This window comes from Pipistrellus kuhlii, unplaced genomic scaffold, assembly GCF_014108245.1.
Source record: "Pipistrellus kuhlii isolate mPipKuh1 unplaced genomic scaffold, mPipKuh1.p scaffold_m20_p_12, whole genome shotgun sequence".
NCBI classification, from domain to species: Eukaryota; Metazoa; Chordata; class Mammalia; order Chiroptera; family Vespertilionidae; genus Pipistrellus; species Pipistrellus kuhlii.
Window position 1 is genome coordinate 22,175,395 of NW_023425427.1, and position 22,408 is coordinate 22,197,802.

Sequence of the window (22,408 nt, forward strand, 5' to 3'; positions counted from 1 at the left end):
AACAAATGTCCCAATCTGGTGCTGAATATTAATAGTGAGGAAGATGTTGTGTGTGTGTGGTGTGATGTTAGAGGGCAATCAAAAACTTTGTATTTTCTGCTTTATTTGCTGTGAACCTAAAACTGTAAATCTAAAAATAAAATCTAAAGAGGGATGGAGAGGAGGATAATGATGAGGACGAAGAGGAATGGGAAGGAGGAGACCTCATAATGCCTATCTCAGTTGGCACCAACTCTGAAGTTTTTTCCCTGATCCCTTTCTCCTCTGCCTCTTTGCACAACATTTAACCAATTATTTTATCTATGTTTTGAATTCTTATGCCTACTTTTTTCATAATTATTACTTCATCAGAGTTGTTTGTAGGTTTCTCTTATGCACAAGACCTGCCTGAGTACATAGACAATGCCTTATTTTGTTAATATTTTCTACTAGAAATATACATAATAGAATTCAATAAAAGTTTGTTGTACAAATGTTGAGTGCCATGCAGCTAGCTTTAACTAAAGTTTTAATGTATTTTGCCCCAGAATGTGTTTTTCTGCCATTTTGGTACCCTGAAATGTCTGCAGCCTGTGGCTCATTCTAGGGACAGTGATCAGGATGGGAGTGAGAGAGCAATGAGGACCCTCCCTAGAAAACTGAGACCCTATGAGAATCCTAAACTAATGACTTCTCTGATGTGCCTCCTCAAATAGAAGCATAGTATTCTAGCAGAAGTTCTGAAAAATACTTCTCCTTGGTGAAAATATAACCAAGTACAGTATGAAATCTGGACTAGACTGTATGGTGATGTACCCTAATTGGGGTTGAATAGTGATCTGACTCTACTAACCACCAGCTTGTCCACCTCCATGCTAAAATGCCCTGAGAGAGCTTACTGCAAAATCTAGGGGTTAGAAATATGTAAAATATGTGAGATGTATTCCTGGGAGAGATCACATTTTAAAATTTTATTATTGATTTATAACTTACTGAAACAATAAAATTGTGTATTTCATTGCAAAAATAAAAAAATGTAAAATAACTTTAAGTCCTGTACATAGGTTCAGGTAATGCAAAAATATTGTATAGGAAAGACAGATTTGAAGACATACATGTTCCTGAGTGTAAATGTCTGAGTACAAGCAAATATTCTAGCACTATTTCAGACATTCAAAGTACTGGATTTGGTGACCCAAGTAAAAACCTTCAAACATTAAATAGAATATCAGGTAATTATGAGGTTACAGATGGAACAAGCTAAATATTCATTAAGGTAAATATATATGATACAAAGTGGGTTGGAAAATAGCATGGCAGGGTAGGGCAGAGGGACCAGAGGCCCCAGATGAGTGGAGGGATCTTCTAGGTTGGTGGGTTGGGGAGAGTCCTTAAACTTACCTTCTGGAAGGTGCACCCTCCCCCACACTCAGAAACCCTTTGTGACGCCTCAGTGCTCTGTGATGCAGGCCTGGCTATAAATCAAGAGTCTGCACCTTCAGAGCTCAGCTGCCTCAGGCAGCATTGCCATTCAGAAAATGACTTTCAGCCTATTTCTGAATAGCCTCTCAGAGCTTTATCTGAGCTTCTGCTCAGAATCTTTAGATTGTTACTGGGCCCTAACTTACCTCTGTGTGTTGGGGTTGCTCCTCCTCTTCTTCCCTTTTCTGGTGAAAATTCTATTAACCAAAATCTTCTGGAAAAATGAATATAAACAAAAGGTAAGGAACCCTTCATGAGCCCCAAAAGAGATTTTTTATTTCCATTTCTAGTCCCACATTTATAAATGAGTTAAGTTGGGTCAGAGAGATACCTAAGATGGGATGTCTGAGCAAGGAACAGAACATCAATCTTCTAAGGGAAGAGAACTGGCAGGGCTAGGGGTTCAGGGAGGACTTAGGCTACCCTCTGAAGCTCACAGACCATCTGGGTATGGTGGAGAATTCCTAAATAGAACTCAAAATAGTGCCTGAATGGCCCTGAATTGCGTTTGGAATCTCTGATGGAGTTCAGAATTCCATCGCACTTCTCTTGAGTCATATTCCTATGTCAGGCATCACTGGAACATCCCTTCCTTGGGCTGATCAGGAAAGTAGTGCTGAGCACTTAGGAGCCTCTACGCAGAGGCAGGAGCTGGAGATCTGTCCCAGGTCACAGGGTCCTATCTAAGGGAGCAGAGATGAGTTTTTATGCCCTTCTTAAGCACAGGACTAATGACTGAGGATCAACCATGAACCTCATGGATACAAACATTCTTTGAGGTTATTGATTTTTTATTTTTATATTTTATTGATTTTTTACAGAGAGGAAGGGAGACGGAGAGTTAAAAACATCGATGAGAGAGAAATACCAATCGGCTGCTTCCTGCACACCCACTCTGGGGATGTGCCCATAACCAAGGTACATGCCCTTGCCTGGAAATCAAATATGGGACCTTTTAGTCCAAAGGCCAATGCTCTATCCTCTGAACCAAACTGGTTAGGGACATTCTTTGAGTTTTTAAAAAACATAAAACTGAAAACATTTTACATATTGAAAATTTGACAAAAAGAAGGAATACAAAGTTCAATTAATTAGTTATATTATTCAGGATAATTAAATGTCTGAGTTTCTAGGGAGAGGAGTGACAGAAATGAGTCCCAACCTCCCATTCTTTGCTTTCATTCTCAGTGTCAGTGTCAGGACAGAGCCAAGAGGAGGAGGAAGAGGGAGACACAGACAGGTAAGGTTCTGCTCCGTCTATGTGAGCTCCCTAAGATTGACCCTTTCTCTCCTTTCCATGAGGAACCAGTTTCATGATCTCTATGAAGTCAGTTACTCGACACAGTTCGTCTCAGTATAGTGGCCTCAGAGGAGAGGTTTATGGGAAGACAGTGAGAACCTGAGGCACTTCTCAGATTCCCTGCTTTGCTGTTCATGGGTATGAAGTATTGATGGCCCTGGGCAATGGGGTATTGCCCAGTAGGTAACCAGAGTGGAACTTCAGAATTATCGGATTTCTTTTTGACATAGGCCCTGCTCTGTGACAGAATGGTTTTGGCCATCAGATAATATATGTGTAAGCACTTTATAAATGAATCAACACATATGGGAACCAAATTAATACTCAACACATATGGGAATCAAATTAATACTATCATTGATATTTGGTCTCAATTACTGACTCATGGGGCTTTCAGAGTCTAATATCCCAATGGTCTCCCATATAGGGACTCTATAATTGCTAGGATTCTACACCTTTACCACATATAACACACACTCCTGGCTTCCCAGATAGAAGATACTCCCAGAGGGAAGAAGAGGATAAAAAGATGCTGATTTCTCTCCTTAAAAGGTGAGAAACTTTTATTCCCCTCCCCTGATCCCTCTTTAGTATATTCTACGCAATTTTAGTGCAGCTTTCTATAGTCATGGATTGGGGTTGCCATAGGATTAGTATATGAAGGAGGCTTTAGGGCAATTGCTATTGAGTGCATTGTGAAGTCATGGATGTGGGGCAATGTGAAGGGGCAACAGGATTCAGGTGGCCCCAACCACACCAGGTCATTAGATCCTCTATTATTGTTCTAGTCCTGACTACCTCCTATCTCCTACAGCCCCCTCGGCCATCATCATTATACCATCCGCTTTCGTCAGCTGTTATGTCCAGACCCCACCTGTGAGGTGTGTAATGATGCAACTGCTAAGATGGATCAGCTGCTGTCCTCATTGGCCCTGGAAGATGCTACTCTCTCTGTGTCCCTTTTGGCTTCTGCATCTCCTGTGATTGAGCCATCATTCATCCATTCCCCACCTTCTCAGCAGTCCCTCCAGGAGATCTAATATCACCTCATCTGCCTGAGCATTTCCCAACACACTCCTCCATTCTCTCCCCTAAACCAGCGACTTCCTTTGGTCATTTCCCATTAAAATCATCGCCAGCTCACACTCTGCCAGCAGATATTTTACCTCCCATGATAGCTGAATTTCCAGTGCATCATCATTCTTATCATAAACCTTTTCCCTAGCACCTGGTACTAAGACTACGGGTGCTGCTGTTCACCCAGAAGCCTCTGACCCTGAAGATCATCTTTGTTGACTTCTTTATTAACCAAGATATCAACCCCTTCCCAGATTTGGCCCAGAAAGGTAATTCCACAGAATCCGTCTCTTATCATCATATGCCACAAACCTTGTCTGTTTCACCAGCAACACACTACAGTTTAACTGTGACTCAACCTAAACCCATTCACATCTCATCCAAGCCTGCTCTGGAGAACTCATCTTCAGACATTACTGGAGCATTGGCCACTTATGCCCCTCAAGGCACTGACCATCCAAGCATGTAGATTTCACACATTTCCTCTCAGAAAGCTCCTGTCAAAGACCCACTGCTGTCCATCTTGGCACAATGTAATTTTAATCAAGTACAGGATGTGGAGTATGACTCTGAGAAAGATCTAAACAGCTACATAATGAGTCTCTGGAAAAATTCAATGGTATTAGGGCAGAGTGTAAGTCAGAGACAACAAGAAAATGCCCAGAAAATACACTTGAGCAAGAAGTCAGAGGAAATCAATGAGGTTCAACTCCCTGTGACTGGGCATACTTCATGGCTTGTTATCCGGCAGACACTTTATGTGAAATCCCACATGAAATAAAACAGAAAAATTTAACACCATCAGTGGGTGGGGAATCCTCCCTGAACATGTTTCAGGAGCTTTACTTGAGTCTGATTCACAGCAAATTCTGGAAGCCCACATTACTATGTTTGAGGATGGTGAGGGGGATTCTCACCAAAGACCTTGAATCCATAGAGATCTTTCAATTGAAAATTGTTTTCTCCAATTCCATGTATGATTCCAAATCTTCCTCCTCAGCCAACCTGATTTATGAGGTGGGCTCCAAGTCATAGGGCTACATGTCCCTTCAAGGAAGCTCTGAAACTCTGAATCATCCTCACCCTGCCACCTTATTTGTGGGCAAGGAAGGACAGGGGACCCTGATAAGGTCAGCCTCTGATATTCCCCATGGGCTGACAGAGGAAGTTCAGAAAATTCAGGATGCTGGACAGTCACTTCTGCCTTTCACAAACAGCATCACTGGCAAAGCAAGTCAGAGACACCCTCCAAGAGCCAACATTCTCCCCACAAAGCTTCCCATAAGGCAATCCTGGGTCTGACATGAGCCAACGGAAAAGTGTAAATTCCAGTCAGGGCAAAGAGATGAAGAAATCAGAACCTGTCTCCATGCCCAACCTATCTCCATGTCCAAGGATGAAGAGCTTGATGCTCTTCAACCCAAAATGAGTTATCTCTTGACAACCAGCAATCAGGGAAACTCCCAAAGGATAAATGTGAGTCAGAGTAAAGGAGTAATTACTATCACAACTAAATGCCTCCCATCAAAAAACATCAGTTCTAAAGATTCTAAATCAGCAACTCTCAGAAGCAATTAGGTGCTGAGTTAAAGTGGAAATTTAAGAAGAGGAAGCAGAGCCAGGCCCAAGGCCAATGGCCTCAGACAGCTTGATTTAGATAGCCTCCCTGACTCATGTTCAGGGTGTCTCTAGTGTGGATGGGGCAGCTCACCAGGTGCTGCATGTCCATTTGGTGAACAGAGGAGTCAGTATGAAGCAGTGGCAGGAGCCTTGTGTCCTTAAGAATGTCTCAAGGTTGTATCAAGATAAAAATCTCCCAGCAGCTGCAAAGAAAGTGAGGCCCACAGGCTCCACATCAGAAGAGCTTGGTGGAGGGAAGGCAGGCTTGGGAACATCCCAACCTGGAAGGAAGATATTTCCTACTCAGGACCTGCCATTAAAGGAGAGGCTCAGGCCCCATCACAGAAGGCACAGTCTCCTCCTGAAGGCCTGTTCAGAAATAAAATAAACCACTTGCTTTCAATGGCTTCATCCCGAGATATTGTGAAATGCAAACAGCAATAAAACTTCCAGGAAAAAAGCAGCCCAGTATCATCTGTGCAGAGCAGAGGCCCAGTTAAAAGTAGAGCAGACATTGGGGATTTCCTAGAGGAGAAACAGAGGCCTCGGCAAGTAGTAGATATCACCTGACCTCAAGAGCCCCTTCCTTCTGCAGTGATGTTGGGGAAACACAGCAGAAGGCAGCAGTGTGTGTCTAGGCAGAGCCTGTCCAGGGGCATTCTTTCAACTCCAGGGCTCTCTCCTGTCAAGTGACAAATACGAAGTCCTAAGGCCAAGAAGCTGTGTTCAGAGACAAGGACAGACACCCCCAGAAAGCTGTGGCATGAAAAGAGCAGCTATTATGTCAGAAGCAACCCCAATCTATGCCCCCAAAGGGACAGTGCCTCACTTGCAGGCCTATAGCTGCCCAGTGGCCTCTTGCTGCTCTCACCACTGCTGTAGCCAAGGTGTTCAGAGGTCCGTCTCTATGATTTAAAAAATGATTCTGGATCTTTTGTATGGGAAGGACTTCTCTACCACAAAATAATTCCTGCTAATGTGGAGAATATTGATTTGCCCCAATAAATATTTCTCAGAGTAATGTTTTCTCTGTGTACTATGTTGGGGTCATGGGTTTGGGGAATCTCAGGGCTTGTGCTTGGAAAAACGAAGGAGAAGTTAGTTTAGTTCCTGAATGCTTCCTTTAGCTGATCAAGTGACCATCTCTTATAACTCTTATTAAAAAATAGATATGCACCCCCTGCCAAAGCTCACTTCATTCCTGACGGGGCTGAGGAGATAGACTCTGTCTCCTGCCTTTTAGCTTAGCCTTTATGAGCATGCAGAGCATCCCACACCTTCCCGCCCTCTCAGGGAAAACTTTATATCCTCTCAAAAGTAGATAAGACAGGCCTCTGTATCTGAAGATCAAGGACAAGTATATTTTTCAGAAACTATCAGTGAAGAAGACACAGTGGGTTAATTATTATTTAGAAGTCAGTGAACAGAGGATCCCACAGGTGGTGAACCCTGAATGGGAGTGTTTGTGGAATATGGCTGCAGTAGGTCCTGGCCTGACTGGGGAAGGGTATAGGAACAGCACAGATCTGGTTAAAGATCTGTCTCTTGGGTCATGTTAATATTTGGGGAAGCATATTTTAGCCTTGACTCCAAAGTATTCTCCATTTTAAAAGTCATCTTGGGAAGTGGTTCTTAACTCAGGATATTTCTATAGGCTGTGGGATTTATGATTTTTTTATTTTAATTTTTTTTCTGAGCAAAAACATTACTCAACTGCCACTGGGATGAATGTTAACCAGGCAGATATCTACCTCCCAGGGGGGAAAAATCTAAAAATATCTAGACTAAGCAATAAGGTAAGAACGACTGAAGGGGAGAAAGAGTGATCTTGCTGGTAGGACAGAGGTTATTTCCCATCATCCACACAGTGTGATCCTGTCTCGCTCCAATCTTCCTTGAGCTGACATAAGCCTGACCTGCCTTGGCTGACCAGAATACTGCACAGTCTAATGATGCCTCACACCGAAAAGGCATGGGCTATTCCTTGAGCACTAAAATAATATTTGCAGGGATGTGATTAAATATGGCATCCCAGTCTTTGGGGATCTTGGTGCTTCCTTCCATCCATGCTTGATGTAAATGTGCAAGATCTTGGCTTTAGTGTAGACATTTTACCTATAGGATGGAGATGTCATGGTTTTAAGGGTGTTATAATAAATCTCCCACAAAACACATGCAGCTCATGAAACAGAGATGAGTTCTAGACTATGCACCACAGATGTTCTAGGTCTCATCCTGGACTTCTATGAAATGCTCTCTCTTGCCAAACCTGAGCACATATCTACCTGTACTATAAAGGTCCATAGGGGAGCCAACCCCACTTGTTCAGAATGAAACACAAAAATGTAATGACTGTCCTATACAGCACTTGAGGTAGTTTTTTCCCCCCAGTAAGCCTTGTAAATCCTGAGTGTCAAGGAAAAATAGCAACAACAAAAGTGGCCCACCTAGTCTCCTTTTGAAACCTCTTTATAAAAAATTTAAGCTCTGTGTTTTTCCAGAAACGTCTTCCTATAAGTCATTGATCACTATTGGATTAAATCTTACAGTCATTTCTACTGGTGCCCCAGAACTAATTGGAAATCATTTATTCATTCCAAAAACAATTATTCCATACTTATAAGCATGTGAACAACTTTTCACTTTCTGCTATGTCTACTGTGAACCAATAATTGCTCTAAGAGTCTAAGATAGGAAGAAGAGGACAATGATGAGGAGGATGAGAAAGTGCCCACCTGTGTTGGTACCAATTCTAAGGTTTTCCTCCATCCCTCTCTCATCTCCATCCTTGCACAAAATTTAATTACTTCTTCATCTCTGTTTTGTGTTTTATTCTTATTTTTTTCCTAATTTATATCACTTCATTAAAGTTGTAGGCAGGTCTCTCTTATTGCACTAAGACCTGACTGAGGGCAGAGACAAGGCCTTATAATGTTAATATTTCTTCTAGAAATACTACATAGTAGAATTCAATAAAAGTTTGTTGTGTGAATGGTGAATATCTTGGTTATTTTAAATGCAGTTTTTTAAATTTAATAAATCTTTATTTTCAGATTGTTCCCTTTTCCCCCTATAGTTCTCCTCCACCTGGTTCCCACCCCACCCTCTTTCCTTAACTCCTCCCCACTGTCCTCATCCATATGTGTAAAATTTTTGTCCAGTCTCTTTCCACACCCCCAACAACTCTTTCCTCTCAAGAATTGTCAGTCCACTCCCTTTCTATGCCCATGACTATTATATTCACCAGTTTATTCTGTTCATCAGATTTTTTATTCACTTGATTTTTAGATTCACTTGTTGATAGATATGTATATGTATTTGTTGGCCTACGTAATTTCTGTTGAGAAATCAGCTGACGATCATATGGGTGCTCCCTTGTAGGTAATTAACTGTTTTTCTCTTGCTTCTTTTAATATTCTCTCTTTGTCTTTTGCTCTTGTGATTCTAATTATGATGTGTCTTGGTGTGGTCCTCTTTGGATTCCTTTAGTTTGGGGTTCTGTATGCTTCCTGAACTTGTAAGTCTATTTCTTTCACCGGGTGGGGGAAGTTTTCAGTCATTATTTCTTCAAATAGGTTTTCAGTATCTTGTTCTCGCTTCTCCTGGCACCTCCATAATTCTGATGTTGGTATGCTAGAGGTTGTCCCAGACACTCCTTACACTATCTTCTAATTTTTGGAATATTTTTGCTTTTCTGATTGGGTGTTTTTTGCTTCTTTTTATTTCAAATCTTTGACTTGTTTCTTGTAGTCCTCTAGTCTGCTGTTAGGTCTCTGTATAATATTTTTTATTTCAGTCAGTGCATGTTTAATTTCTATTTGGTCCTTTTTCATATCCTCGAGGGTCCAGCTAAATTTATCAGCCTTTTCTAGGAAATTCTTGAAAAAACTTATAACTGGTTTTGAACTATATATCCAGTTGTTTGCTTTCCTCCATTTCTTTCATTTGTGACCTGTTTCTTTGTTTCCACATTTTTGTTGCTTCCCTGAGTTGGTAGAGTATCTTTGTGTGGTACATGTCTTATAGGGCCCAGTGGCTCTGCCTCCCCAGTTACCTGAGGTGGACACTTTTGGTGCACCCCTTTGTGGACTGTGTGCACAGCCTTGCTCTAGGTAAGTCTTGATTGTTGTTGGTATCGATATCACTGGGAGGAATTGACCTCCAGGCCAAATAGTTGTGAGGATCAGCTGTGTCTATGCTGGGAGAACTTCTGTGCTGGAGAAACCCTTTTGAGACAAGTGTTGCAAAATTGCAAAAGCCTCTCTGCTCAGCTTGGATAGGGTGGAGTCTCAAGGCAGAGCAGACAGCCTTGGCTTCCTGTCAACCCTGCCCTATGAAGCCTCTGGGTCTCAGTGTCCCTCAGTAATCGCTGCAAGCACATCTGAGAGAAAGCCACCCTTGAGTTTCCCCAACTGCCAGACATTCTAGTTTTTCCCTGAATGAGTCTGGGCTCCCGGAAACTAGCCCCAAACTGGAGTTCAGCAAAGTCGGGAGCCTTTGTCTCTCTCCTGCTTTAGAAAGCCAGCCACGCACTCAGCTGTGTGTGCCCTCAGCCACTGGTCCTCTCTTTGTGCACACGTCTCTGGACTTCTGCCTTCCACAGCTCTCTTGAGTCTCAGTGTGCTCTCTCTTTTCCTGACATTCCAGATTCCCCTCGAATGAGTCTGGATTCCCAGAGACGCTCCTGGAACTGGAATTCAGTGCAGTTGGGAGCTTCCCTCTCCCTTCCGCTTTAGAAAGCCAGCCACTCATTCAGCCACATGTGCCCTCAGCCACCTGTGCCCTCAGTCACCCATCCTCTCCACGTCTCCATACCTCAGTCTTTTGCAGCTCCTCTGAGTATCAATGTGCTTTTCTCTTTCCTTCTAATTGTAGAATTTCCACTCAGCCAGCTTTCCTATAGTATTGGATGGTGTCCGTTTTGTCTTTTAGTTGTCGTTTTGATATTGGTGTGTGAAGCAGCAGCTTAGGTGTTTATCTATGCTGCCATCTTTGTTTCTCCTAAATGCAGTTTTAAAGTACTTTCTCCCGAATATGTTCTTCTGCCTTGTTGGGAAGCACAAGAGACTTGGTTGGAAAGATGTAAGGAGGACATTCTGAGAAAAGGGAAGTGTGTGGAAGGCCACCTGCCCTGTTTATGGGAATTCCAATTTAGGGAAGACTTAGGGGAGTGTCAAAGGTGGCACCTCTAATTATTCCTTGACCTTTCCTAACAAGCCTGTCATATACAGACCCCCGGGTGTTTAGTAGAATCCTTAAACTTAATCCCTGGGTGCCCTTGCCTATAGGGAGATATAAACACATGTGTCCTTCCAAGATTACTTACCCTACTGACTTTATCTAAAGATAAAAATTCCAATAAAGGCTTAATGAGGCAGGCAATCAAAGCGGCCTGGCTTCTTCAGTTGGGCAAGCCCCTTAGCCCTCACCCCCACAGTGAAATTGTGTCACAATAATCTGTTCATCTGCCATTCAGGGGCTCTTGATCAGCCCTGGCACAACCTTTTTGGTATATTGAAATGTCTCTACTCTGTGGCTCATCTTAAAGACAGTGGCCAGGATGGGAGTAAGAGAGCACTGAGGACTGTCCATAGAAAATGAGAACCTATGAGAATCCTAAACTAATGACTTATCTCAAATGTGTCTCCTTAAATAGCAGCACATTACTCTAGTAAAGTACATAGTGAGGCCAACATCAGCATGTCCAAACATAAAGAGGGACCCAAGTAATATATGGATTACAAATAGAATAAGCAGAATATTAAGGTACATTGATGCTATATTAAAAGGCAGATTAAAAAAATAAGTATAGCAGAGTAAGGCAGAGGGACCTGGAGACATAATATGGATGGAGAATCTTCTGGGATGTTGGATTTGGGAGGATCTGTGTACATACCCTCTTGAAGGTGTCCCTTTAACACCCTCAAAAACCCTTTGTGACTCCTCAGTGCTCTGTGATGCAGGCTTGGCTATAAAATCAAGAGTCTGCACACTCAGAGCTCAGTTGCCTCAGGCAGCATTGCCATTCAGAAAATGATTTTCAGCCTATTTCTGAATAGCCTCTCAGAGCTTTATCTGAGCTTCTGCTCAGAATCTTTAGGTTGTTACCGCACCCTAACTTACCTCTGTGTGTTGGGGTTGGGGTTGCTCCTCCTCTTCTTCCCTTCCCTGGTGAAAATTCTATTAACCAAAATCTTCTGGAAAAATGAACATACACAAACGGTAAGGAACCCTGAACAAGCCCCCCAAAAGATTTTTTTTTAATTTCCATTTCTAGTTCCACATTTATAAATGAGTTAAGTTGGGTCAGAGACATTTAAAGTGGGATATCTGAGGAAGAACCAGAACATCAATCTTGTAGGGGAAGAGAATAAGCAAGACTAGGGGTACAGGGAGGACTCAGGTTACCATCTGAAGCTCACAGACCATCTAGGTATGGTGGAGAATTCCTGAATAGAACCCCAATCAGTACCTTCATTGCCCTGGATTGTGTTATTTTGAGTTTGGGATCTCTGCGAAGAAATCAGAGTTCCATTGCACTTCATCACGATCATATTCCCATGTCAGGCATAACTGAACCAAGCTTTCCTCTCTGTTGGGCTTTATCTGGAAAGAAGTGCTGAGCACCAGGGAGACAGCATAGGCCGGTGCCAGAGTTCTGTCCTAGGGTCCTACCTAAAGGAGCAGAGATTTTATGCCCTCCTTAAGCATAGGACTAATGACTGAGGGCCAACCATGAACCTCATGGACACAAACATTGAGTTTTTAAAGAAAAAAAAACCTGAAAACATTTTAAATATTTACAATTTGACAAAAAGAAGGCACACATAGTTCAATTAATTATTTATATTATTCAGGATAATCAATGCCTGAGTTTCTAGGGGGAGGAGTGACAGAAATGAGTCCTAACCTCCTATTCTTTACCTTCATTCTCAGCATCAGTATCAGGGCAGAATATCCAAGAGAAGGAGGAAAGGTGGGACACAGAAAGGTAAGGTTCTGCCCCCTCCATGTGAGCTCCCTAAGGCTGACCCTTTCTCTCCTATCCATGAGGAACCGGTTTTGTGATCTCTATGAGGTCAGTTGCTCAACACAGTTCCTCTCAGTATAGAGGCCTCAGAGGAAAGGCTTTTCTGTCAGAACCAGAGGCACTTCTCAGATTCCCTGCTTTGCTGTTCATGGGTATGAAGTATTGATGGCCCTGGGCAATGGGTATTACCCAGAAGGTGTCCAGAGTAGAACTTCTGACTCCTGACCCTGTGAAAGTATTTTAACTTCAGAATTATCAGATTCCTCTTTGACATAACACTGACTTCTCTGTTTTGCAGAGTGGTTTTGAGCATAAATAATATAATGTACTAAAGTGCATGAAATTCGTGCAGTCAGGAGGGGTCTCTCAGCCCACCATGCACCCGCTGGCAGACCAGAAGCCCTCGGGGAAGTCAGATATTCTTAGCACAGCTGTGGATGGGGAAGAGGCTCCTGCCACCACCAATGCATTCATCACCCATGAGCAGTGCTCCCTTGTGGGAGCACATTGACCTCAGGGGGGAAGCTCCTATGTTGAATGTCAGCCCCCTGGTGGTCAGTGCATGTCATAGTAACTGGTCGTTGCACTGTTCGGTCAATTTGCATATTATCCTTTCAATATATAGGATGTGTAAGTACTTTATAAAAGTAACAACACACATGGGAGTGTTATTAATATAATAATTGATCATTTGTCTTCATATATTAACTCATGGGGCTTTCAATGTCTAATATACCAATGGTTTCCCATAAAGGCACTCCTCTTTAATTATTGGGATTCTACACCTTCACCACATATAACACACTCTTCTGGCTTCCCAGGTAGAAGATATTCCAAGAGGGAAGAAGAGGATAAAAAGATGCTTATTTCTTTCCTTAAAAGGTGAGAAACTTTTATCTCCCTTCCCTGATCCCTCTTTAGCATGTTCTATGCAATTTCAGGGCTTCATCGCAGCTTTCTATAGTCATGAATTGGGGTTGCCATAGAAATTAGTACATGAAGGAGACTTTGGGGTGAGTGCTATTGAGAGCATTGTGAAGTCATGAATGTGGAGCAATGTGAAAAGAAAGCAGAATTAAGGTGACCCAAACCACACCAGGTCAATAGGTCCTCTTTTCTTTGTTCTGTTGGTCTTAGCTGCAGCTTTGTATCTCTTATCTCCTGCAGCCCCTCGGGCCAGCGTCATGATTCCACCCGCTTTCGTCAACTTTTATGTCCAGATCCTTCCTGTGAGGTATGTAATGATGCAACTGCTGAGATGGATCAGTTGCTGTCCTCATTGGCCCTGGAAGATGCTACTCTCTCTGTGTCCCCTTCGGCTTCTGCAGCTCCTGTGACTGAGCCATCATTCACTCAGTCCCCTGCCTTCTCAGCAGTCCCTCCAAGAGACTTAATATCACCTGACCTGCCTGAGCCTTTTCCACCACCACCACCCTCCAATATCTGTCCTAACCCAGTGACGCCCTTAAGTCACTTTCCATTACCTTCATCACAGCTTCGCTCTCTGCCAGCAGACAATTTATCTCTCTTGACATCTGACTTTCCAGTGCATCATTCACTTACCACACACAGTACTAAGACTATGGATGCTACTGTTCAATCAGAAGCCTCTCTGATTCTGACTACCATCTTCATTGACTCCTCCATTACCCAAGATACCAATCCCTTTCAAGCTAATTCCACAGAATCTGTTACTTTTCATCATGCCCAACCCACCTTATCTGTTTCACCACAACCACACTACAGTTTAACTGTGACTCGACCTAAACCCATTCACATCTCATCCAAGCCTGCTCTGGAGAACTCATCTCTAGACAGCACTGGAGCATTGACCACTTATGCCCCTCAAGGCTCTGACCATCCAAGCCTGTCGATTTCACACTTCCCTTCTCAGAAAGCTCGTGCCAGAGATCCGTTGCAGTCCACCTTGACACGTGATTTCTATCAAGTTCAGGATGTGGGGTATGACTCTGACAAAGACTTAAACTCCTACACAATGAGTCTGACAGGAGCAAATCCCATGATGCCAGGCCAGAATGTGATGCGGAGAGAACAAGAAAATGCCCGGAAAATACATTTGAGGAAGAAGTCAAAGGAAATCAGTGAGCGTCAGCTCCCTGCAAGTATGCTTAGTCCATGGCATGCTATCCAAGAGGCACTTTCTGCGAATTCACTTGCAGAAATAAAACAGAAAAGTTTGGCACCAGCAGTAGTTAGGGAATATAGCCTGAACACATGCCAGAAGCTTTACTTCCTTAAGGCTGGTTCCCAGGAGATTCTGGAAGCCCACATTACCAAGTTTCATTTGAGGATGATATGTGGCCTTCCCCCCAAAGTCCTTGAATCGATTGAAATATTTAGATTGAAAGATGCTTCCTCCTATTCCCAGTATGATTCCAAATCCTCCTCAACCAACTTGATAGCTGATGTGGTCTCCAAATCAGGGGGCTTCAGGCCCCTTCGAGGTAGCTCTGCTACCTCACTTGTGGGCAATGAAGGACAGAGGATCCTGAGACAAGTGCCCTCTGAAATCTCCCATGGGGTGAGAATTCTGGATGCTGGACCTACTCCTCTGCCTGTGGCAAACACCATCATTGGCAAAGCAAGTCAGGAACATTCTCCAAGAGCCAAAGTTCTCCCCTTAAAGCTGCTCATAAGACAATCCTGGGCTGAACATGAGCTAAAAGATCAGAGTGCAAATTCCAGAAAGGTTGAAGAGGAGATGAAATCAGAAATTGTCTCCATGCCCAATGTGCCCAGGGCTGAGGAGCTTAATGCTCTTCAATCCAAAATGAGTGACATTTTAACAACCAGCAAGCTGGAAATCCCCCAAAGGCTAACTGTGAGTGAGAATAAAGGAATAATGATTGTGAAAACTAAAAACCTTCCAGCAGAAACATCAGTTCTGCAAAATCCTAACTCAGCAGACCTTCAGAACCAACTAATTTCTGAGTTAAAGTCAAAGATAGAGAAGAAGAAGCAGAGTCAGGCCCAAGGCCAGTGTAATAATGTGTCTCATGCCTCAGACAGATTGACTTACCCAGCCTCCCTGACTCATGATCAGAGTGTCTCCAGTGTGGACAGGGCAACTCACCGGGAGCTGCATGTCCATTTGGCGAACACAAGAGCCAGTATAAAGCAGCCACAGGAAGCTCACAACCCTAAGAATATCTTAAGATTATGCCAGGATAAGAATTTCCTAACTGCTGCAAAGAAAGAGAGGCCCACAGGGTTCAAACCAGAGGATCTTGCTAGAGGGAATGCAGGGTTGAGAACATCCCAACCAGGAAGGAAGAGATTTCCTACTCAGGACTTGCCATTAAAGGAGAGGCTTGGGACCAAGTCTCCCCAGACCCTATCACAGAAGGCACAACCTCCTCCGGAAAGCCTGTTCAGAAAACAAATGAACCGTTTTTTTCAAAAGCTTTATCTTTGGAAAATGTACAAACAGCAAAAATACTCTCAGGAAAAGGGCAACACCGTATCATCTACACAGAACCGAGGCCCAATTAAAAGTAGAGCAGACATTGGGAGTTTTCTAGAGGAGAAATTTGGGCGTCGGCATCCAGTAGATATAACCTGCCCTCAGGAGCCCACTCCCTCTGCAGTGAAGTTTGCAAAAGCTCCGCAGAAGGTACCAGTGTGGGCCCAGGCAGAGCCTGTCCAGGGGCATCCTTTTCACTCCAGTGCTGGCTCCAATAAAGTGACAAATACCAATACCTTCCCCCAAGCTGTCTTCAGGAACAAGGACAGATACCCCCGGAGAGTTGTGGCATTAAATAACCAGATATATCAGAAGCAATTCCAATCTGTGCCCTGCAGAGGGCGTGTGCCCCGTCCAAGACCAACCTTCAGGCCTCCAGCTGCCCAGTGGGCTCAGGCTGCTCTCACCACCGCTGTATCCACGGTGTTTAGAGATCCGTCTCTACGAGTAAGACAGAATATGATTCTGGATATTTTCAAGAGAAGAAACTTTACCACAACAATATAATTCCTGCCATGTGAAGAATATTAATTTGCCCTAATAAATGTTTCCCTAATAATAGTAATGTCTTCTCCATGTATTGTGTTGGGGGCAGGAGTGTCTTAGGATTTTTGCTCAGGGAAAGGAAAGCGTTAGTTCAGCTCTTCCTGATTCCTTCCTTTAGCTTCTAAAGTGAACAGCCCATAGAGCTCTATGGAAAAATATTGTAGATATCATGTTACCCTTGCCAAAGCCCACTTCATCCTTGATGAAGTTTGTGGAGATGGGCTCTGTCTCCTGCCTTTTAGGTTAGTCTTAAGGAACATGCAGAGCAGCCCACACCTTTTCCATCAGGAAATACTTAAGCTCTTTTCAAATTTTACAGAATGCAGGCCTTCTTTATTCCAAGAAGATTGAAGGCAGGTATATTTTTCAGAAAATATCAATAATGATGAGACAGAGGTTAAATCATTGTTTAGAACAAGTTAGTGAACCCTGAATGGGAGCATTTGGGGAATACGGCTGCAGTAAATCTTGGGCTGGTAGGGGAAGGGTCTCGGAACAGCACAGATCTGCTTCAAGATCTATCTCATGGGTCATGCTGATGTTTGTGGGAAGGATTTTTTAATCTTGACACTGGAAAGTTGTTCCATCTCTGGATATTTTTCCAGGTTGACTTTTTTTTTTAATGAGCAAAAACTTCAGTTGTGATGACCGGTAACTAAGTAGCCACCTTCCTCCCAGGGTAAAACAAGGCTGAAAGTAGGAAAAGACACCTTAGATTGAGTGGGAAAGTAAGAACCAATAAAGGAGGGAAAGAGTGACATTGCTGGTGGAACAAAGATTATGCCCATCATCCCCACTGTGTGACCCTGTCTTGCTTCCAAACTGATCTAAGCTCCACCAGTCATGGTTGATCAGAAGATTGCACAGCCTATTAATGGCTCATCAAAAAGACCTGGGCTATTCCTTGAGCACTAAAATAATATTTTCAGGGATATAATCAGGCATGGCATCCCTGTCTTTGCAGATGGTGAAATTTGTGCCTTCCTTCTATCATGCTTGACGAGAATATGCATGAATTTTCTCTTAGCAAGTACATTTCACCTATCAGGATGGAGATGTCACCTTTGATATTCAGGGGTTTGGGAAAGTTACAATAAATCTCAGAACACCTGCAGCTCATGTACTAGAGGTGAGTTCTAGACTATGCACCAGGGTTACAGATGTTTGGGGGCTCACCTTGGACTTCCATGGAATGTTCTCTTTGGCCAAATCTACACATATACACACTTATACTATTATATAAGGGTCCTCTGGAGAGTCAACCCCACTTGTTCAGACTAAAACATAAAAATGGAATGACTGCCCTAGACAGCACTTAAGGTAGCTTTCCCAGTAAGCGTGGTGAGTCCTGTGTGTCAAAGACAGACAGCAACAACAAAAAACAAAATAGATGTCCACCACAATCTCTCTCTCTACCACACTTGTATATTTTGTCTACAGTTATGCCATCAACTCTACAATGTCTGAATCTTGAAGTCAAAAAATAATGCAGATTTTGTGAAAGTCCTGGGAGGGATGAAAAGGTAAAATGGAGCCTAAAGCATTGAACCTGAAGGGGTGAGCCTGCGGTAAAGGCTTTAATATTCAAGAGGACCATATAGTCAATAACCCAGGCCCCAGTCCCTATATCTTAGGATCTTCAACTCTGAAGTAGTTACTTCTACACTACAGAGCACATTCCCAGGAAAACCTCTGCCATCTGGAATACTACATTCTGATCTTTTATCCTTCTAACTTATATGCCCCTTGATAATTTTTCAACTCCAGGTCATTTATTTTCTCACTAACTCCCAGTCAATTCATGAAGCTCTTGTTTCCCTCCCTTACCAAGTTAGACTTGATGGTCTATCAGGTAACCAACTTTTATTTTTTTATTTTTTTTATAATATATTTTATTGATTTTTTACAGAGAGGAGGAGAGAGGGATAGAGAGCTAGAAAAGTCAATGAGAGAAAAACATCAACCAGCTGCCTCCTGCACACCCCCTACTGGGGATGTGCCTGCAACCAATGCACATGCCCTTGACCGGAATTGAACCCGGGACCCTTCAGTCCGCAGGCTGACGCTCTACCACTGAGCCAAACCAGTTTTGGCAGGTAACCAACTTTTAAATACTCCACTGCAAATGGGTCCCTTTCAGTCCCCTTTAATCCTTCCTGTCTGGCAAAATTTCAACTCTGTTTTTCCGGAAATGTCTTCCTATATATAACTGATCATTTTTGGATTAAATCACACAATTGATTCTACTGGTGCCCCTAGAATTACCTGGAAATCATTCCACATATAATTCATTCCACATATAATTATCTCTTGTTTACTAACATGTGAACAAAACAAATGAAGCTTAGGTCCCTGACTACTTAGTCTGTTCTCTCTCCAAAGCTACTCAAATCTATTTCAAATCTCTCACTTTCCTCAAGCTGAGATCATCTCCACTGGCTCAACTGATGTGCTGGACCAGTATTCAGAGAGGAGTGAGAAGACATGAGATGGGAACTTTTCAATAAAACACTTTAAAAATATCACTTTTCACATTCCTCCTGTCATTTTTCCTTCCTATTACACGGAAAAAGGCTTCCTTCCCAACCTCAAAGGAATGACACTTTCTGAAATCACTTTGAGAGAGAGCTAATATTCCTGTCTTCTTGGACTATAGCACCCCTGCCAGGTCTTGCTCCTCCCTCTCCATATAAGGCAGCTAACATCTTTAATTTTTTCAAGCTTAACAAATATATATTTAAACATACACAACAACAGATACAACAATATATCTTCCCATGTACCCTCAAAAATTATCATTTGTTATGTGTAATAAATACCATTTTTACAATACAGTACAGTGAAAAAGTCCATCAGAACATTTAACCATCCTTCTCACAGACTTATGTGCCTATGTCAAAGCTTTTATATTTAATTGATATTTATCACATGTGGAACACACTTATGCACCGCAGATGTAAACAGCATTGGTGAGGAAAAAAACATTGAGTTTGAAATGCTTTGGGAATCAGTTCTGCTTTACCTATTAATCAATCCTGAGGAGTCATTTGAGTGAGTTCTCTCAACTCCATGCAAGAAGTAATATTACAGAGCAAATCCCGTGCACAATATTACTGCTCCTATCACGCAGTGATGACACTAACATGCTAACTATAGAGAAGCACAAAACTATAGAAATGGTATCTCTATATGTGTTTTCAAATATTTAGAAAAAGATTTTCCAGTCAGATATTAAAATAATTTAAACACAGTAGATCAGATACCCTTATCTTTTTTCTTCCCCAAATGCCACTAAAATGAAAAGATTCGATGAAAAGATGCTCAACTTCATTAACCTTTAGGAAAATGCTAACTAAAAACACTAAGAGTCCTGGATCAGTGACTCAATTGGTTGGAGCATCTTCCCACACATCAAAAAGGTTGTGGGTTTGATTCCTGGTCAGACAGAGCACATACCTAGATTGTGGGTTAAATCCCTGGACAGGGTGTATTCAGGAGGCAACTGAGTGATATTTTTCTCTCATGCCATTGTTTCTCTCTCTTCATTCCTTTCTCTCTAAAATTAAATAAAAATATATCCTCAGGTGAGGATTAAGAGAAACAAACACACACACATACACACAACAAAAAATAAGGTAAGATAAAAACTTTCAGGTAATTCTCACTGAGACTGTGAGACTGTGGAGGAAGTAGAATTCCCATACATTGCTGGTGGGAGCCTTTTTGGAAAATAGTGTGGCACTTCTTCAAAATGTTACACATAGAGTTATCATATGACTTAGCATTTGCACCTCTAGTGTGCATTCTTGAGAAATGAAAATACCTATCCCCACCAAACCTGGTAAACCAATGTTCTTAGTAGTAGTATTCATAATAATAAAAGAAGAAAACAACTCAAATTTCTATTAACTGATGAATTGGGAAAAAGATGCATAAATATCCATACGATGTAACATGTATTGGCAATAAAAAGCATTCATATTACAACATGGGTTGTAACCTTAAAAACATTATGGTTGGTGGGTAAAGCCAGTCGCAATTGATCACATATGATCCTTTCATGTAAAATATCCACACAGGAGAAACTAGGGAAACAGAAAGTAGATTAGTGGTTGCTTAGGCCTGGGGGTGGGAAGGGAAGGAGAGGGATGATCTCTAAAGATAAAGTTTCTTTATTAAGTCATGAAGCTGTTTTTAAATTTACTAAAATTGTAAAACTAGACACTTTATATAGGTGAATTGTATGGCATGTGAACTGTATTTCAATTTAGTTGTTAAAACAGGTGAAGGATTCAAAAATTATTTGGGAATGACAAATAGGGAGAGGATATGACAAAAAATGTCAACACATTTCTGGAGGGTGTGGGAAGTGACCAGCAGAGCAGAGGAAGTGCTGACAAACTCATCCACTCCACAAAACCTCAGAAGACCAATGAACTGGTGGACTTGAAAGAAATTCAAGATGTCATATATATCTTGAAGTGTTTTATTTTTGTTTATATAATGTTTAATTTAAAAATATTTTATTATTTTTTTAGGGTTGAGTGTGATCTCCAGTAATTTGTAAAATCCTGTGTTTGGAATGTTAACAAGGTCCAATGTGCAGAAGACCACAGATTTCTTGCCTAGTACAGAATTAGAAAATTGTTTACAGTTGGCATTGCACAGTTCCAGGGTCTGGGTATAGTGGTGGTGGCAGCCACGAAAATATTCAAGTCAGAAATCTTAACTTTTTAAAGTGCAGGAAGACTATCATGGTCCATTTAAAAAATGTATTTATTTGAATATAATTAAACCTGTGGAAATTTGCATGTATGATAAAACACAAAGCCATTATCTAGACTTACCTATTAAATGAAGCATTTGTAATTTCTTTCCTCTTTGTCTCTTTATGAGGTCTCATGTCCATGATACCTGAAGATGGCTGCTGCTAAATAGAGTCTCTCTCAAAAAACAGAGCCCTTATTGAAGAGGCTCATGGGAAGACACTCATGAATTGAGACCCTTCTCAGATTTCTGGCTCTACCTGCCCCTGAGCATGGAGTTTTGATGGACTGGACCATGGGTGTTGTCCAGTAGGTGGCCATGTCAGGTGGTCAAGTGTCAGAAATTCTGTCTCCTGGATATAAAAAAAGAACTTTGACTTCCTAGAAGGATAGATTCCTCTTTGAGGTGAACATAGACCTAGGTTCCTCACAGGGTATTTCTGAATATCACATGCAATAATATGTATGAAATCTCTTTGTGATCATGCTACATACATATATGAACTTTATTATTATCATTAAGTATATGATCTTTTATTTCAATTACAGAAGCTTCTCATGTTCCTCTATCAATAGTAAGTCTGCAGATCCTTCTATACAACCTCCTATAGGATTCCCTAGCTTCACCTTCAGCACTATTCTGGTTTCACATAGAGAGCTTGCCAAAGCAAATAGAGGGGGCAACAAAAATATTTTCTTTTCTACAAAGGTGTTTAAACCTTTGTAGAAAACCTTTACAAACCTTTGTAGGAAAGCAAAATACCCTTTGCTTTTCTGTAACCCTCTTGAACAGTCTATGGATTTGTAGGGCCACAGGAAAGCCTAGTATTGACAAGAGAGGCAAGTCTTGGAGTCAGAATGTGAAAGCCTTTGGGAGAGGGATAAATAGGTATATTGTGCGATTAAGAAGGGTTCTAAGTGAAATAAGTCAGTCAGAGAAAGACAAGTATCACATGATCTCTCTTATATGTGGAATTTAATGAACAAAAAATGTGGAATGTGACAAACAAAATAGATTCAGAGTCATGGATGCATGCAACAGATTGAGGATCCTCAGGGGAGAATGGAGGAGGTGAGTGAAGAGATTAAACCTAAGAACATATGTAGACACAGACAATAATGGG

General features: G+C 41.9%; 3 protein-coding genes and 1 pseudogene across 3 annotated transcripts; all 4 read left to right on the plus strand.

The window, feature by feature from the left end:
- Positions 1–2,209: 2,209 nt before the first annotated feature.
- Positions 2,210–4,074, plus strand: LOC123652179 (spermatogenesis-associated protein 31D3-like). Its single transcript, XM_045580300.1, has 4 exons — positions 2,210–2,232; positions 2,646–2,701; positions 3,253–3,313; positions 3,576–4,074. Exons 1-4 carry the CDS (start codon positions 2,210–2,212, stop codon positions 3,799–3,801), a joined length of 366 nt encoding a protein of 121 aa, XP_045436256.1. The 3' UTR covers positions 3,802–4,074.
- On the plus strand, positions 3,933–6,225 carry LOC123652170 (annotated as a pseudogene).
- A 5,968-nt stretch (positions 6,226–12,193) lies between these two features.
- LOC118716745 (spermatogenesis-associated protein 31D3-like) lies at positions 12,194–13,882 on the plus strand. The gene is given in 5 exon segments (XM_036434279.1): positions 12,194–12,216; positions 12,391–12,449; positions 13,310–13,370; positions 13,656–13,845; positions 13,847–13,882. Coding segments are annotated over 5 exon segments (369 nt in total).
- A 188-nt stretch (positions 13,883–14,070) lies between these two features.
- On the plus strand, positions 14,071–16,479 carry LOC118716706 (spermatogenesis-associated protein 31D1-like). The gene has a single exon (XM_036434256.2). The coding sequence runs from the start codon at positions 14,071–14,073 to the stop codon at positions 16,477–16,479; it is 2,409 nt and encodes an 802-aa protein (XP_036290149.2).
- Positions 16,480–22,408: the final 5,929 nt, after the last annotated feature.

What these genes read in the sequence shown, in the direction of transcription:
- LOC123652179 (XM_045580300.1), top strand. Translation starts at nt 2,210, where the DNA reads ATGAACCTCATGGATACAAACAT. An exon ending in AACCTCATGGATACAAACAT is followed by an intron (nt 2,233 to 2,645) that starts TCTTTGAGGTTA and finishes TTGCTTTCATTC; the next exon opens with TCAGTGTCAGTGTCAGGACA. An exon ending in CTGATTTCTCTCCTTAAAAG is followed by an intron (nt 3,314 to 3,575) that starts GTGAGAAACTTT and finishes TATCTCCTACAG; the next exon opens with CCCCCTCGGCCATCATCATT.
- LOC118716706 (XM_036434256.2), top strand. Translation starts at nt 14,071, where the DNA reads ATGGATGCTACTGTTCAATCAGAAGCCTCTCTGATTCTGACTACCATC.